This window comes from Polypterus senegalus, chromosome 1 (genome assembly GCF_016835505.1).
Source record: "Polypterus senegalus isolate Bchr_013 chromosome 1, ASM1683550v1, whole genome shotgun sequence".
NCBI classification, from domain to species: domain Eukaryota; kingdom Metazoa; phylum Chordata; class Cladistia; order Polypteriformes; family Polypteridae; genus Polypterus; species Polypterus senegalus.
In genome coordinates this window covers 300,600,916-300,617,077 of record NC_053154.1, presented here as the reverse complement: position 1 = coordinate 300,617,077, position 16,162 = coordinate 300,600,916, and the positions used below count along the sequence as shown (strand labels likewise).

General features: G+C 35.0%; 1 protein-coding gene and 1 long non-coding RNA gene across 2 annotated transcripts in view; one reads left to right on the top strand and one right to left on the bottom strand.

The window, feature by feature from the left end:
• Positions 1-10,670, bottom strand: part of LOC120514547 — a 100,606-nt gene extending 89,936 nt beyond the window's left edge. The window contains exon 1 of the long non-coding RNA XR_005630484.1: positions 10,592-10,670. This is a non-coding gene — a long non-coding RNA (uncharacterized LOC120514547). The remainder of the gene's footprint in view (positions 1-10,591) is intronic.
• Positions 10,671-10,790: 120 nt separating this feature from the next.
• Positions 10,791-12,871, top strand: LOC120514538 (transcription factor LBX1-like). The gene is made up of 2 exons (XM_039734973.1): positions 10,791-11,649; positions 12,264-12,871. The coding sequence occupies exons 1-2, from the start codon at positions 11,325-11,327 to the stop codon at positions 12,743-12,745; spliced, it is 807 nt and encodes a 268-aa protein (XP_039590907.1). The 5' UTR covers positions 10,791-11,324; the 3' UTR covers positions 12,746-12,871.
• The last annotated feature ends 3,291 nt before the right edge of the window (positions 12,872-16,162 follow it).

Below are 16,162 nucleotides of genomic sequence, written 5' to 3'. Positions count from 1 at the left end.
GTTCATTTAGTTTAAGCTCCACATTTTAGATATGCTTAACAAGAGTTAGATCGGGCTTTAACACATTAATATATATATATATATATATATATATATATATATATATATATATATATATATATATATATATATATATATATATATATTCCATATTTTCATATACCCTGCGTATACAAAACCTGCTACTGATATGTGACCACGAGCAGGTCACTTCACTTGCATGCATGGAAAAATTAAAGAAATGCAACCGGCTCTATCTCAAATGTTGTACGTCGTCTTGGGTAAAGGCGTCAGACAAACAATATGTAACAGCAATAATAATAATAATAATAATAATAATAATAATAATAATAATAATAATAATGATAATGATAATAATAATATTTTTCTTGATATAAAATATGTGAAAATGTTTTACAGTTGAAAGAGAAATGAATTCAGTCATCCATCCATCCAAAAGGAAAACAAATTGCCATTTTATGTACATAGAATGAGTGAAATATTTCAGTGCAATTGCTCTTTTAAAAACTAAGGTGCCAAAGTAGTTCTTCAAAGCGATGCCATGGGGAAAAACCTTTGATTATCCTGTATAAATAGATTTGTATTTAGTGAACGATTGAATGTGTTCTTGCATTTTGCCCTGTTGTATTATATTTCTGAGGTGGCCATATAGCTCTGTGTTCTGTTTTGGGTATTGTATTTACCCCAATCATGTGCTGATACCCATTGTATTCTAGACCTACCTGGAATGGGGTTTCTCTCGGAATTGCCTTTCCCAACATTTTCTTCCAATTTTTAATTCTTCCAGGATTTATTTATTTATTTATTATTTTAGGAGTTTTCTTCTTGTCTTCTTCGATAATCAAGGCTAGTGGCTATCAACTTTGTGATTAAAGCTTATCGATACATTCCTTGTGTCATTTTGGGCTATGCAATAACTACATTTTTGCTGTTGTTGTCTATTTAGATCTATAGCACGTTCCATAAATAACCATGAATATAAATTTTCATTTGTCAAATAACAGTGGGTCCCTGATTTTAAATGGTCTGTCACTTCAAACAATAACAGAGGCTAAGCTCGGGTTTTCTTGATCTGTCAGTATCCGGTTAGCTAGCCTATATTCCACATATTAAGAATCTTTTCAAATGCCAAAGAACACATTTTTTATGCAAAGAGTAAAGTGGCTCTTTGTCAAGCAATGTATCTATGAGAAACCCCGAACCCAGTAAAGTGCCATTAAAGAAGTGCAATTTCTAAGAGTCCGTCTCAGCTTCGGTTATTATTAAAGCACGAATAAAAACGCCCAAGATACAGAAGAAAGAGTCATGCTTAACTGTAAGTAACCTAATTGTACTGGTACACAACCCAGAAATACGCTATCAATTGAGAGAAATTAAACTAGAATATAGCAGCGATTTAAAACTTTTTCTGGGCGATATTAAACTTAATAATGCATTTTAACGTGTGCCGGCCGCCTCCAAACTGCTGGAGACTGCACTCGAATCCCGGCTTTAGTGCCCGCCTAAGCTCGAATGCTTTCACCGCGTTTGCCAATGCGGTTTTTTGGTGTCCCTCCGAAAGACGCGCACTTTGTGCCGACTGGGGACTCGATGGCTTTGCCCGATTTGTGCGAGCTGCCTTCTCTCTCTCTCTCTCTCTCTCTCTCTCTCTCTTTTAGATATCGCTGGGACAGGCTTCAGCTCTACGACCTCAGAAATTGTGTTATACATCTCTGCGAAATTAACAGGCGCAGGTGATGGGTTTTACTTACAAACGTGCACAATGAAAACGGGGAAAAGTCTCATCAACACGTACTTTACATTAAGCCTTTAGCGAAACTGCAGATTGAAACGAACCAGAACACTCATTCTGGTTAATTTCCATCTAATGACTGAAAAGGGCAGCTGGACAGCAGTTTTCTAGTTAACACTCCTTACTGACTCTCTTATGGGTTTTCTAAACAAAACAATTACAAAAGCAATAAAATAAATAAATAAATAAACAAATAAATAGACATAAGGCCTAACATTCTTCTGTGAGACAAGTACAGCACTGCTTTAGAGCAATTTCAGCTAACCATTAATTAACTCTTAGGGCAAAACAAAATTTAAAATGCCTTACATGTTACATGTATTGAGATAATAACTGTTGTAGAAACACTAACATGCAGTCAGCTATTCCCGGTGGTTGTAATTTTAGCAGGATGTACACAACAACACAATAGGCAGCAGGGCCTAGTGCCTAAGACAGCGAACTTCACACTCCAAGGCTGTCTGTTCATCCTAACATTTGAGTCCACGTGTGATGTTGAACAAATCACTAAACCAGCCTGTATAGCAAATGTAAAAAATGTAAATAATTACATCGTAATTCACTAGGTGGCACGGTGGTACAGTGGGTAGCACTGCTGCCTTGCAGTTAGGAGACCCGGGTTTGCTTCCAGGGTTCTAACTGCGTGGAGTTTGCATGTTCTCCCCAAGTCTGCATGGGCTTCCTCCCACAGTCCAAAAACATGCAGGTTAGGGGCATTGGCGATCCTAAATTGTCCCTAGTGTGTGTGTGTGCATGCCCTGCGGTGCGCTGGCTCCCTGCCCGAGGTTTGTTTCCTGCCTTATGCCCTGTGTTGACTGAGATTGGCTCCAGCAGACCCCCATGACCCTGTAGTTAGGATACAGTGGGTTGGATGATGGATGGATGGATAATTAATTCATTAGCTGCAAGGTTTCTGCAAGGTGTGTTATAAAATAAAAACTGTATTTAAAATGACCAGCCTCAGATCAACTCTACACAACAACGTAACAAGTGTTAATGTCACACTTAAATGTGTATGTGTGGAAATATAGCTTTCTTATACAATTTAATTGTTAATTTAACATAAGAAATTTTGTTGTGTACTAAAGTTGATGTAATAATTGCAAGTGACCCTTGCAGAACAACTTGTTCACTTGCGTTTAGGACAGTAGCAACTTTGATAAACTGAAAACTATGAGCCTTTTTTTTAGACGTCCATATCAATATTTAGGTGTAGATATAATAATTGGATAATGGACATGATGACACAGTGGAATGTGCTGCTGCCTCACAGCTCAATGAGACTAGATTTGAATTTGGGCCAAATCACTGTCTCCGAGTGTATATATTCTCCATTTGTACTTTTTTTTTAATTCCTTGGTACTTCACTTTCACTCCCACATTTCAAAGTTGTCCATATTCTGTCATTGTGCATCTCTAAATGCTCACAGTGCGAGTGAGTATTGTAAGTGCTAGAGAACCATTTTTGGTTCATTTATGCTATGCACCCAGTGCAGATGGGACAAACACTCTCAAAATACTGTTTTTGTTTAATGGCTCTTTACTGGGTTGTTTGGTTCCTCATAGAACCAATAATTGACAGAACACCATTTCATTCTGGGAAGGTTTCTTTGCATATGAAGTTGGTTCTTTGGATTTGAAAAGGTATGTGAAAAAGCAGAAATATTTAATGTTAAGCAGGCTTCTCAGTAGAATACTAACAGATTAAGAAAACCTGAACTTCATCTGTTATTGTATGAAGCAAAAGTCCTTTTAAAATAAGGAACTGACTAGTATTTCAAAAATCTATTTACAAAACCTGTTATGGATCTAAACCAATAATGCTTTTTTCTGGAGACTTAATGTGAATGGTTCTTTTGGAAGTCAGATATGGTTCCCCTCTGAAGAACCACTTTGACTCCTTTTATTGTTAAGAGTGTCTGTGAGTCTGAAACTGTGCTGAAGCAGGTTCACATAACAGAGTGGAGGCCTACAGTAAGTACTGACACCTCACCATCCTAGGATTCTAGATAAGGTGCCTTGGGGTGACTGTGCCGTTAGCTGGTCAGCCAATCCATAGTGTGTCACGATGAGTGAGTCGCTGTGTTATTCTCGGCTAACGAGGCACTCAATCCCGGTTTTGGTTTTTGCTTTGTGCCTAGTGCTGCTGAGATAGGCTTTGGCAGGTACTGAAAATGATGCTCTTCAGAAAATGAATGGTTGGACCAACCCCACTGAAAGTAATCTTAAATGTTTAACTTGTAATAAAATGCTGTTATTGTTATTGTACACATCATATAATAAATAATCCATATATTTTCTTAATCATTATTTTGTAAGTGCAAGGCCAACTCAAACATTTGTATTCCCACTGGGCCTGTAGCTGAGTTGGTGGAATTCTGGAGGAAATAAAGAAGACAGCACTTTGACAGTGATCTCCACTAGGAACTGAACTTGGGGCCTAAGAGGCAATGGCATTAACAGCTAAGCCGTCTGTTGTACCCGTTAATAGACAGTTAAATAAATGTACATAAGGATGTAGATACTGTACATACATTATTTTATTAATCCATCAGTGTCCACCCAATTAAATGCAGAATCAAAATTAAATATGGCTTTAACAGTCAAGAAAGGCGAAAAGCAGAAGTGCAGCTAGGATGGTACATCAGTCCATAATGTGCTGTCATCCAGTACAGAAACATATTTATAAAATACAGAAGGTTATTGATATTAATCACTGTCACATCCTAACTTTGCATTATGGCTCATATGAGTATTTTTTTACACTCTTCCCATGTGCACACATATACATTACTGCATTTCCTTTTATGCATATGAATATCATATACTGGACTCACATATACACATATTCATATACTGTAAAGACATCCCTGGACATGTGTTTATATACTTTACATATATAATTATAACATACAAGTATACAGTAAAAATACAAATAAACACACACACACATATGTGTATATATATATATATACTCTAAACTCTAAACTAATATAAAACATTAGTAAATACATATCCATGTACATGGTGATGTACTTTTTATACAAGCAAACACACATATAGCACATATAGCGTATACATACTTAAACAGTACATCTACACACATGCATACATAGAAAAAAATGAAATTATATTTGACATGTACACATTACATTACAGGCATACTAGTACAGGTATATAATTTAAACACAATACATATATGCAAGCATTCATACAGTATGTATATCTTTATATATATATATATATATATATATATATATATATATATATATATATATATATATATATAACAACTGTTTACACACAAATACTGCATATATATACTATATATATATATATATATATATATATATATATATATATATGTGTGTGTGTGTAAATCATTACTGAATCTAAGTATATAAAGATGCATATTTCAGTACCATACACACAGATAATACATGCATATACACAGAGCTATTTAAATACTCTCCATTAAAAACATAAGCACAAATGCATATTTAAATACTACTTACATGTAAATGCTACAAAGGTATATACATATTTACATAACTTACATATATATGCTTTACACACTCAAATATTGTACATACATATATGGTTCATATATGCAACCTGTGCGTGTAGCGTATGAACTTAGTATAGTATATATACACACACACACACCTGTGATCCATTTATATTTCTTTATATAAAAGCTGTTTTTATTTATGCAGCTTTTTTTATTTGTGTATACATTTTTTGAAAACCCTTTATATCCTATTGTCATAAGAACTGAACACTCTTTTGTAGTAAATATATACATGCATATTACTATAGTATGCATTGGTACATATTCAGTATAAATGCACACATAGCACAAACATTTGTACATAGGTACATTTACACTAATATATGCTTCTTCTGTGTGTGTATTCTTTTATTATATTAAACACACTGATTTGTATTCTATTGTTACTTAGACAAAGTGTGTTCTAGCTTAATAAATATGAATCTTCATAAAAAGTTGTACTACAGAGCTTTGTATGTGGAACACTTAATGGGAAAATTTATAAGGACACTTTTTGCTAATATTGTAGATGACGGTCTGTACTATAATATCTGGATCACTTTTAAAGACCTGGAATAATTTTATTTTGAAGCATTTTGAATAAAGCACTTCTACCAGAAATAAAGTAAGGTTGAACAACAGCATACGGCACTGTAGAATGATAATAATTCCCATGCCTAAACTAACAGTCCCAGTGATATCTATTAGTATGAACTTTATACTCGGAAAAGCTTACAAATATCACATTTTCAAATAATTGATTATGAAAGTTCATGTATACACTGGAACACTACTACAATGTACGATTCTGTGATTACACTCTTAAAGATAACGGTTATTTAATTTTAGATACTTTATACTATACTTCCTTGTTGAACCTTTGATTAACTAAACGGCATTTCATTCTGAAAGGGGTTCTTTGCATATGAAGTTGCTTCTTTGTGCTTTGAAAAATGTTTCTAATATGTTGGGAAAAAACAACTAACATCTTTATCAGGCTACCTTGCAGGACACAAACAGAATAAAAAAAATCTGGAAGAAGAAAGCCTGTATTATTGTATGCAGCGAGAGTCCTTTTAAAATCAGGAACCCACTGGGATTTCACAAATATAATTGTATGAAGCCTGCTACAAATGTAAATAAATAAAGGTTCTTTCTGGACTTTTATGTGGATGGGTCTTTTGGGTACAAAGACTGCGTGGTTCCCCTATATGGCATGGCACTGAAGAACCACCCTGGCACCTTTAAGAGTGTCCCTGCTCTGCACCCAGTGCTGTGTGTGGATAGCCTCTGACTCCATGTTGAACCTGAATTAGATTAAAATATTTTCTGATTATTATATGATATTTCCTATGCTTGTCAAAGTGTTTAGGCTGTCCTAGTATGATTGGATATATTTCTAAAAAAGGGAAATCAGCTAGAACTGTAGAGCTGAAAAGTAACCAGATCAATTTCTTCACTTTCCAAAGGGCACATCAAGTCCTAAAATCCTAAAATATTAAAAGGTGAGCCCTATGACAAATGAAGATAATAGAAGGAGGTGCCTACACTATTCACACCAGCTTTACTACTATGCAGCTTGCATTGAATATTTCATTTTGGCGACATAAGATTATCACTTTCACTGCACACCATGTCACACAGTCCAGCAAGTGTCGTTAAGACCCCTACTTGCAATGAAACTTCTCCTTAAAGACATCTCAATGAAATAAATTGCATTCCTGGTGGCAACATTATGTGAATGGACCATGCTTTTCAAGTTTAAATGTTAACTCAATTGACATAGATTTATTTAGTTTAAATCCTTTTATATTATAATGTGATTGGGCAACCAAAACTTTTAACAGCAAGCATTACAGTTAAAGCATTTGTTTAAAATATATTTATATTATTATGTGTCACATTTCCTCTGCCCTCTTCATGCACCTGAAGGCTCACCCTCTTATACAGTATGGCTACTGGAGAGGTAAACTCTGGACGTCCCGTTTCAAAATGACCTTACAGCAAAATGGACTACAGTAAGCTCTTCATCTGAATGCTCCATTTTCTCCAAACACTATAACATTTGGGGGCATGTTAATCCAGAGTTGTGGTATTTATAACACATGCAAATTAAGAATGAAAGCTCATCTTCTGTTTTCATAAGAAAACCAAACTTGTGCTTTCTCAATTAAGTTTTCATTTTAAAATATGCCATTCCAAAAGCACTTCACATGGAGCTCTTGTTATTTTCATTTCCTAGGCCTTCAGCTGTCAAAGTGCAAACTGTAAATCAGATTTTCTCTGTGCTATCGAGGGCCTGTCACACATGATCTCCATGGTTAAATATCATGATTAACAACCTTATCACAAGCTTTCCAATCCAACGTGCAAGAATCATAAGGGCTGTAACTACCAAAGTACATTTTAGCTAAATTCAGAGGAGATGGGACACATTTCAAAGATTGCATAAGCTTATTTATGATATACAGTATATAACCACTTGAACAAGTTTGGTATCATGTTAAATTGTGTCTGCATCATGGATATACATTCCCTTATGCGCATTCAGTATAAAATACATAACATTTATTTTTACTAAAAACACATTTACGGTCAGATATGAATATATGAGTTTGTTAATAATGACCTACAGCTGCATGTTTCATTCCACAGAGCATCTAGCTTTAAATCTTGTACAGATTTATTTTCATGCTCTGCAGTTTTTATGTTATTCTTTTCATTCATCTCATGTATTTAATTGCAAGTTGTTAAGAAATGCATTAGATGCAATTATGCCAGACTCTCCCCCAGAATATTTAAGCACATCCCATATTGAAATATACTAGATCCAGTTTTAAACAGGACAGAATTCTGTACTTAAATCTGCATTCTTTCTGTCAGGACAAAAACAAAATAAATAAATAAATAAATAAAAACTTTTTTTTTTTTTTTTATTTGAATAAATACCTAAGAGGTTACATCCAGAATATTATGATGTCATGCCAGATTAAGTGGCTGTTACATTCAGGACCCGTTTACACGCGCCTGAGCTGAACCGAGCCGTTCCCCTACGTGTTCTTGAATTAAAGCACCTACAAACGAGAACTAAAAGCACGGAAATTATGCCAAAGGTATTCAGAAACAGTAAGAAACTCCCTATTTGCATGTTAATTGAGCTAGAATTTGTAACAGTCATTTAAATAAAGTGCAGTTTTGTGACATGTGATTACAACAGAAAACTAGGCATAGCTCGGCACTATTAAAAGCACGCTGTTTCCAAATCATGAATATGCCCACGGAAGCCACGTCGGAATTGTTATACACCCCACCCCTCTGATTACACAGAAGCGCGAATACTTTCACGGGGCCACAGGGGAGGACGTGCTCTTCAATTCGGTCTAGACTGATTAGGGCCTGAAGTGACTAAAAGATGGGCAGACTTCTTAAAACGAACCATCGAATCGACGGCCCATATCTGATTGAATATTTTCTTTTTGCAGTGATGCTTGGAAGATTGTTTTCTTGAAATGTCCATTGCCCGAAGTTGTACTTAATGTCTCAGAGTTGCGACATAATCCATGCCCAATAATACAGCTGGCATCTTCTGCTATAGGTATGTCAACGGCACTTAAACGGTTAACGGAAAGATTGCGCGATTTCGTTTTAAGCAAAGCAACAACGGTAAGGCCATAGGCCATTGTTCGTAGTGTTGCACGTCTTAAATACAGATCACAAAGACTAAGGATTTCAGAGCAAATTATATAGAATCGTATCATAATATTCTTAAATTGCGATGTTGTTTGACTTATTGAATACTGCACTATACTTATTCAATATTTTACAAATTAAAAATAATAAGAAAAAAAATTTCATTGAAGAAATTAGCTATAAGTAAACATACGCAACTTGTGGCCTGCTGCCGTCTGAATTCTATTTTTCAGAAATGGTCGCGTTGGAGTATTACCTATAAAAAAGAAGCCTTGCACTTATCGGGAAGTGCTAAGCTGCTGGTTATATTTAAAAAGAGCAGCCTAAATCATTTTGAAATTTGCAAGCCGCATTCTCCGTACAATTTATTAACACCGTTATTAATAGGGGCTTCTCATTTTTAACGCGGACTGGTGCTATAGGTTGAAATTTAGAGCTAATCCAATGGAACCGCATCTCGACAAACACTAAAGGTCAGTTTGTATTCACGTGAAGCTCGTGAAGCCTATCATTAATGCAGAAACGTAAGAGCAAAATTTAAACGGACTTAGAAGGTATTGCGTTTTCAGAAACAATTTTATGGATTTGGAATCGTGGCTTTAAATATACCACAGCATAACGAATTCCGTTATTAGTAGTGCCAATCGGAACAACAGTGAAAAAGAAAAAAATAATGATAATCACACTAATCCAGTGAAAATGTATTAAATTGTTGTATAAATTAGCAGCGATAATATGTACCTGTGTCGTATAATGTTTATTTTAATACTGCTAGTCAAATTACGTTAAAGATCACAATACCTAATACTAAGAAAACAGAACAAATTATTTGGAAAACACTGCATAATTATTTTTTAAAATGTAACTGTTTTGTGATGTTTTGCTTTTACCAACTAACTTTGAGTACATGGAAAAACATACGGTTTAAACTTCTAATTAGCACACAGAAGAAACAGCAATTTTACAATTTTCTAAAATATAAAGAAGCAATGTTAAGTAATAAGTAGTGGAGTCTCATGCACAAAACCGCCTGTCTACCTTGCTATCTGTCTGCGTATAAAACCAGTAAACTAAGACAGAAGCATCTGGAGGTTTAAAGCAAGTGAAATATGTCTTGGATGCTGTTAGGTGGCCCTTTGCTCTTGAATTATAGCGCAGTGGATTTAGCTGAGCTGAAGGGGACTCTGCCTTCTTGCTTTCTTCTCCCTGTCCAGCTGTATTAGTAACAGTGATATATACCGGCCGCTTTCTACAATGCCTTTAAAAAACAAGGAAACATATCACTTCAAACACTTGCGCAGAATTTATATTTAAATGTATCACTATGTATTTGCAATTGACTTGTTCAGTCGCAAAGTATACGATTAGGAATTATTTTTTTAAAAGACAAAGAAAATATTTGATTACAGTATGTATTTGAAAACAGTTAATTTTTAGAGCAAACTGCATCAAAACAAACACACGAAAAAAAATTAAATTCATAGTTCAGTTACATGTTTAATTAACACGTTAACATGTTAGTTATTTCATTTACTTACCCCCGATATTTTCTTCGTCGGGAAAAAATGTGAAATACGGCACAATTCCACGAGAAGAAAACGAATAACAATGTTGTAATTACAATTTTATCAATTTGATATATATATATATATATATATATATATATATATATATATATATATATATATATATATATATATATATATATATATATATATATATATATAGCCAGGCAAATAATGTGCAAGAAAATGACAAGAGCATAAAGCATTATAATTCAACGGGGCTCCTCCTACTAGCCATGCCTTTTAATTAATGGAGCTCCCAACTTGCAAAAGCTTGCATTGGACAGAAAGAGAGTCAAAGAGTGAAAGGGAGAGGGTGAAAGTGCCACTGAAGATAATTGATTACCTCCCAATCAACAATAACTTGTTAGCAAAAGTCAATTGCCCCTACTCCTTAGCTTCACCATACTGGGAGAAGCAGCTTTGTTTCTTGTACTGCAAGAGTTGCGGCCGACACATTTTTTCAGAGGCGAGAGGAAGGAAGGCAAAAGTAGGACTACGAAAAATACAAACTGGCAACTCCGAGGATTCGAATCACAGAAAGCAGAAAAGAAGCAATTCTCGTACTTTGAGCGTCGGTTTATCGAATCACATTCACTTCGCCAGCGGACTTTTGAGATTTGGTTTGGGCTTAGGTTCTCTAAGTTGGTTTGTGAATTTTTTGCAAAGGACCTTCGAATAAAATTTAAAAAAAAAAAATTCTAAAATGACTTCAAAAGAGGATGCAAAGGGCTCACCGGTGCCAGAAAGACGACGGAGTCCGTTGGATCACCTTCCACCTCCGGCAAACTCCAACAAACCTTTAACCCCATTCAGTATAGAAGACATCCTTAACAAGCCTTCCGTTAGACGAAGTTACACAATTTGTGGGACTGCTCACCTTCTCTCAGCCGCCGAGAAACACCCTCCTCCCGGTCTACCCCTGTCCAGCCGGGCATTGCTCACACAGACCTCGCCATTGTGTGCCCTCGAAGAGCTGGCCAGCAAGACATTCAAAGGACTAGAAGTGAGCGTCCTTCAAGCGGCCGAAGGTAGGTTGATTGATTAAACGTAAATATTGTTTAGCATTACAAAGCTTATACAATGTACATTTTGAGTATCTTTATTTATACTGTATAAGCATGAAAAATAGTGAAATACACATAATGTTTGTTTATATGTTTATGATGGTACTATTTTAGAGATACACTTAAAGATGTACAGTATACAAAAGGAAAACAAAGTATAATAATATTTTATATTTCACCGTTAAAGATGACCTAAAACATCTCGGGAAAAATAATCCACAACTTTCTGACATTATATATAATAAATTATCGATTAGTGAAATGAAAACAGTATTTACTAGGCAAAAAAAAAAAAATCAAAAATGTATTAAACTGTAATCGGTATAGCAATTTTGATCCTAAAGAAATGCATACTAGCGCACTTGGGCATTAACTGATGTGTTACAATACAAGACATGCTACCAATTTCCATTTTCCTTATTTTCTAAAAACAAAATTCTGTGCTAGCAGTTCATTAACATTCTAGTTTTCATCAATTCCACTGGCTAATTATAAGTGAAATTTTGCAAAGTGTTTAAAACTATAACCAGATGGTTTCATCGCGGAAAAAATAACAAAAAAATGTTTTGATGTTTTAGGAAGGGACGGATTGACAATTTTTGGTCAGAGGAACACTCCTAAGAAACGAAGAAAGTCTCGCACCGCATTTACAAACCACCAGATTTATGAACTAGAGAAGCGTTTTTTATACCAGAAGTATTTGTCTCCAGCTGACCGGGATCAGATCGCTCAACAGCTCGGGCTGACGAACGCACAAGTTATCACCTGGTTCCAGAACCGCCGAGCTAAACTAAAGCGGGATTTAGAAGAGATGAAAGCGGACGTGGAGTCGGCAAAAACCATGGGACCGATGGAAAAACTGACCACATTCATAGACCTGGAACAGAACGCTTCTGGGACCAGGGGCTCGTCCCGGTCCCAATCTCCATCGCCTTCCAACCACGGACTCGAGACCCCAAGCAAACATCAAATGTCGCCATCATCTCCACTCACGGACCACGCCACGAGTCAAGAGGGCTCAGAGGACGAGGAGGACGTGGAAATAGACGTGGATGACTGAATTTCACGCTCAAATAACATTAAATCTTGAATGACTTCTTAAAATAAAGGAAACAAAGACAATATTTTAAAGCAAGCATGGACAATATATTAGATGCTGTGCTCGGTCTACAAACTTTAGGTGTAATATGTTGAAAAATATCTAACCAAGGCATTTATTTTTAATTAAAGCAATAAGCTGCACACACAGAGACAGTCGTTCATTATATATACGAATTGCCGGATCAGGCAGTTTTCATTTTCTGGAAAAGTGCAATTGAATGATTTATATCAACACAAACAAAGATACCTGACGAAGAAATTTCGTACACGGTTTGTATGTGTGTGTAAACAGGATTAAGCGGGTATTAAATTAACACGAAAATCGGGGGTTGCTTGATATGTAACATGTTACACACATACAAAGCCTTGGTGGTGTTTTATCGAACATAAAACTGAATATTTTTTAAGTTGCTGAGCTTTAAGTTGGATTGAATTAAATTTAACATTCTGCATGAGGTGTGTAGTAAGTATTCTTATCTTCTACATTTATCATTATCTTTTTCTTATGTTATTGTTGCAAATTATGTGCGCATATATATATACATATATATATATATATATATATATATATATATATATATATATATATATATATATATATATATATATATATATATATATATATATATATATATGCGCTCTCAGATATGCAACATTCGCTTCTTCCTTTTTGCCACGAATATTTTTATTTGCTTCATTTGTATATTTACCCCCTTTTTGTTCTTTGCTGATATACAATGCTTTTATTACTGATGCTACCTTTCGTATTTTTGTAGGAGGGTAGTAAAATATATAATTATTTTCTACACTTATTTATAAAAATTGCATGTAAAGGGGAAAACAACCAAGAATCAATGCCAATAAATGCAGGTGTTCGTTTTTGGTACGGAAATGTACAGCATACACATTCGGCAGTCAGTTGCTGTGGAATAATAAAAAGGCTTATTTAAGTTATATATGACCTACCTGGTGTCCGTTTATTTACTCTTCGACTGTATAAACTCCTCTTGTTTGGATATAATAAGATCATTAACATTTTAACAGACTTCCCAGGACATGTTGCAGTGGACTTTAAAGAGGGTTTCTTAAAACAACAGAGGAAAATATTTGAAGTAAGGTGTCTTGCGACTTTTTTGTTTAGCATCTACAATTTATGTCTTGCTTTCATTGTTATTCTTTTTTTGTCATGGCTTCTTATCAATTCAGTTCGGTTTCTTCCTCATTGCGTCTCTCATTCTGCTGTCTATAAACAGTAATCACGCGTTTCGGTGCATGCTGTATTCAGATGTGCATCAGAGGCGCATTACAGTGCTTAATATTGAAATTACATAATCACTTTGTAGTCGGAGGAGGGTGGTCTGTTTAAAAAGAATCACGCAAGTATCGGGGACAAAAACCGTTTCCTCTTTTTCTTTCCTTTTCCCCTTAAAAATACACAAGCCAGTTTTTTACAGCAGCATTCACTCCATTTCTATTTTATTAAAGCGTAACTTGGCTTCTTGACCCTGCAACGTGTGTTTTCCTATTCTGCGCAAAATTTATGTGAGAAACACAAATCTGGTTTGAAGAATGAAAAAGGAAGATGCCAGAAAAAAAATCTGTGAGTTTTGGGCCAGTTTCTCCGAGGCTATAATCCTTCTTTGAAAAAAGATGGGGCAGTAATTTTTAGCGTAAAGCATGAAAACTGGGGACAAATGAGCACTCTTCCCTGATGTGACAAGTGACAATGGGCCATGCACAGACTCCCGCAGCTCTCAATACTGAGACAAGTGTGTCCCACTGCACAAAAAAGACACAAACGTTTGGAGGCCATATGGTTTTTGAATTTTCTTCACAATTTCCAGACAATTTGATGGATTGGGTTATCCCTCCTTTTAAACTGTTTAACTCCACTTTACAAAAGCAATAATGCATACATAGCCCTAGTCTTCACGAGGGCATCTGTGCCCATTAATGTCGACTCTTTTCTTTGGCTTTTTTGTAACTTGGCATTTTGAACAAGTCTATGAATTACAATGAAACGCACTCTCTTTTTTGTAAAGCACTTGTCTTTCTCCTTTTTTTTGGGGTGGAAATAATATGTTTAACTTTTGTCCAGAGATTTTTAAAAAGCGCTACATCTTGTGCCTCAAGTGTTTTTCATGCTAAATAGGAGAGTCGTAAAATGTTGCAATAGTGACATTTATGCGAGAGTCTGGTTTAGACTTCATTCTTTTGTTTGTTTTCTTTTTTTAAAGCTTTTCTTTAGTGTGTCTTTTGTCTTTCGTGGGTTTAATGAGGCTGAAAACATGATGATTCAAGAAGAAAAAGGAAAGAAAAGGGCTTTTTACACTAAACAGAAACGGCTGCAGTTAATTTGGCTTTCAGGCTCTTTATACCAAAGGAAAGTAAAGCAAACAGAAGGATACACGTGGCTCTTCAGTCCCAAACCTTAAAATATTATTTTTAAAGCAATGGACCCCAAGCAGTCAAAACCAATGGCAGCTCTTCTACATGATACACAATGCAAGAATAGTGGTGTTATGTTAAACAGCACAAATTATAATATTCAACCGGAAATCTTTGAACGACAGCGAGAAATCAATGCAAATACACTTCGCAATTTATTTTCTGCTTAAGGCCTTTTAGTTATGATTCATTAATTAAAAGTGCTGAACCACAAAAATAAAATTCAGTGGGTTCTGTGAAAATTAAAACAGTTAAGCAGTATATTCGGGGGAAGAGAGACGAGAAACAACGGTGCAGCTAAAGAAAAGCAGAGACTGATTAAAGGCGTATTTTGACGTATTCTTTTGTTTATTACAATTTTTAGCAATTACATTTTCTTTCTTTCTTTCTTTCTTTGATTTAAAACACACCTCATTTTATCCCCTTTTTATCTTATATCCATAAATGATTTATTTAAAAGAAATATAAATGTATCATGTAGCTTTTGTAATGGGTGACTTTCTCAAATTATATTTGTTTTGTACGTAATATTTTTGTTGAGTTTTCGAAAAGTATAAACAATCTTTTCTCGTCCGAGTCTCTGTGTTTTCAAAGATTTGGTTAGACAGAAAAACTGCCCGGCCGTATTTTATTCGGAACCTGAGTCTGAGGTGTGTATGTGTATTTAAATTTTTTTTATTATTTGTTTTTGTTTATTTTGATTTATATATTTATTTTGTAATTTTTACCAAATCAATCAAAAAAGACATTATTTTTTCGAACCGGTTTCCTCCACTGCTGTTCATGGAAATAACGCACATTTCTGATTGCGACTCATATCGAGGAAGCTGTCGCAGTTTCTAGTTTATCGTCTTGTTTTAACAATGCCGCCTCTTACCTTCACTTGGGTATCAGTAGCAGCTGAAGATGGACAATAGCTTATTGTATT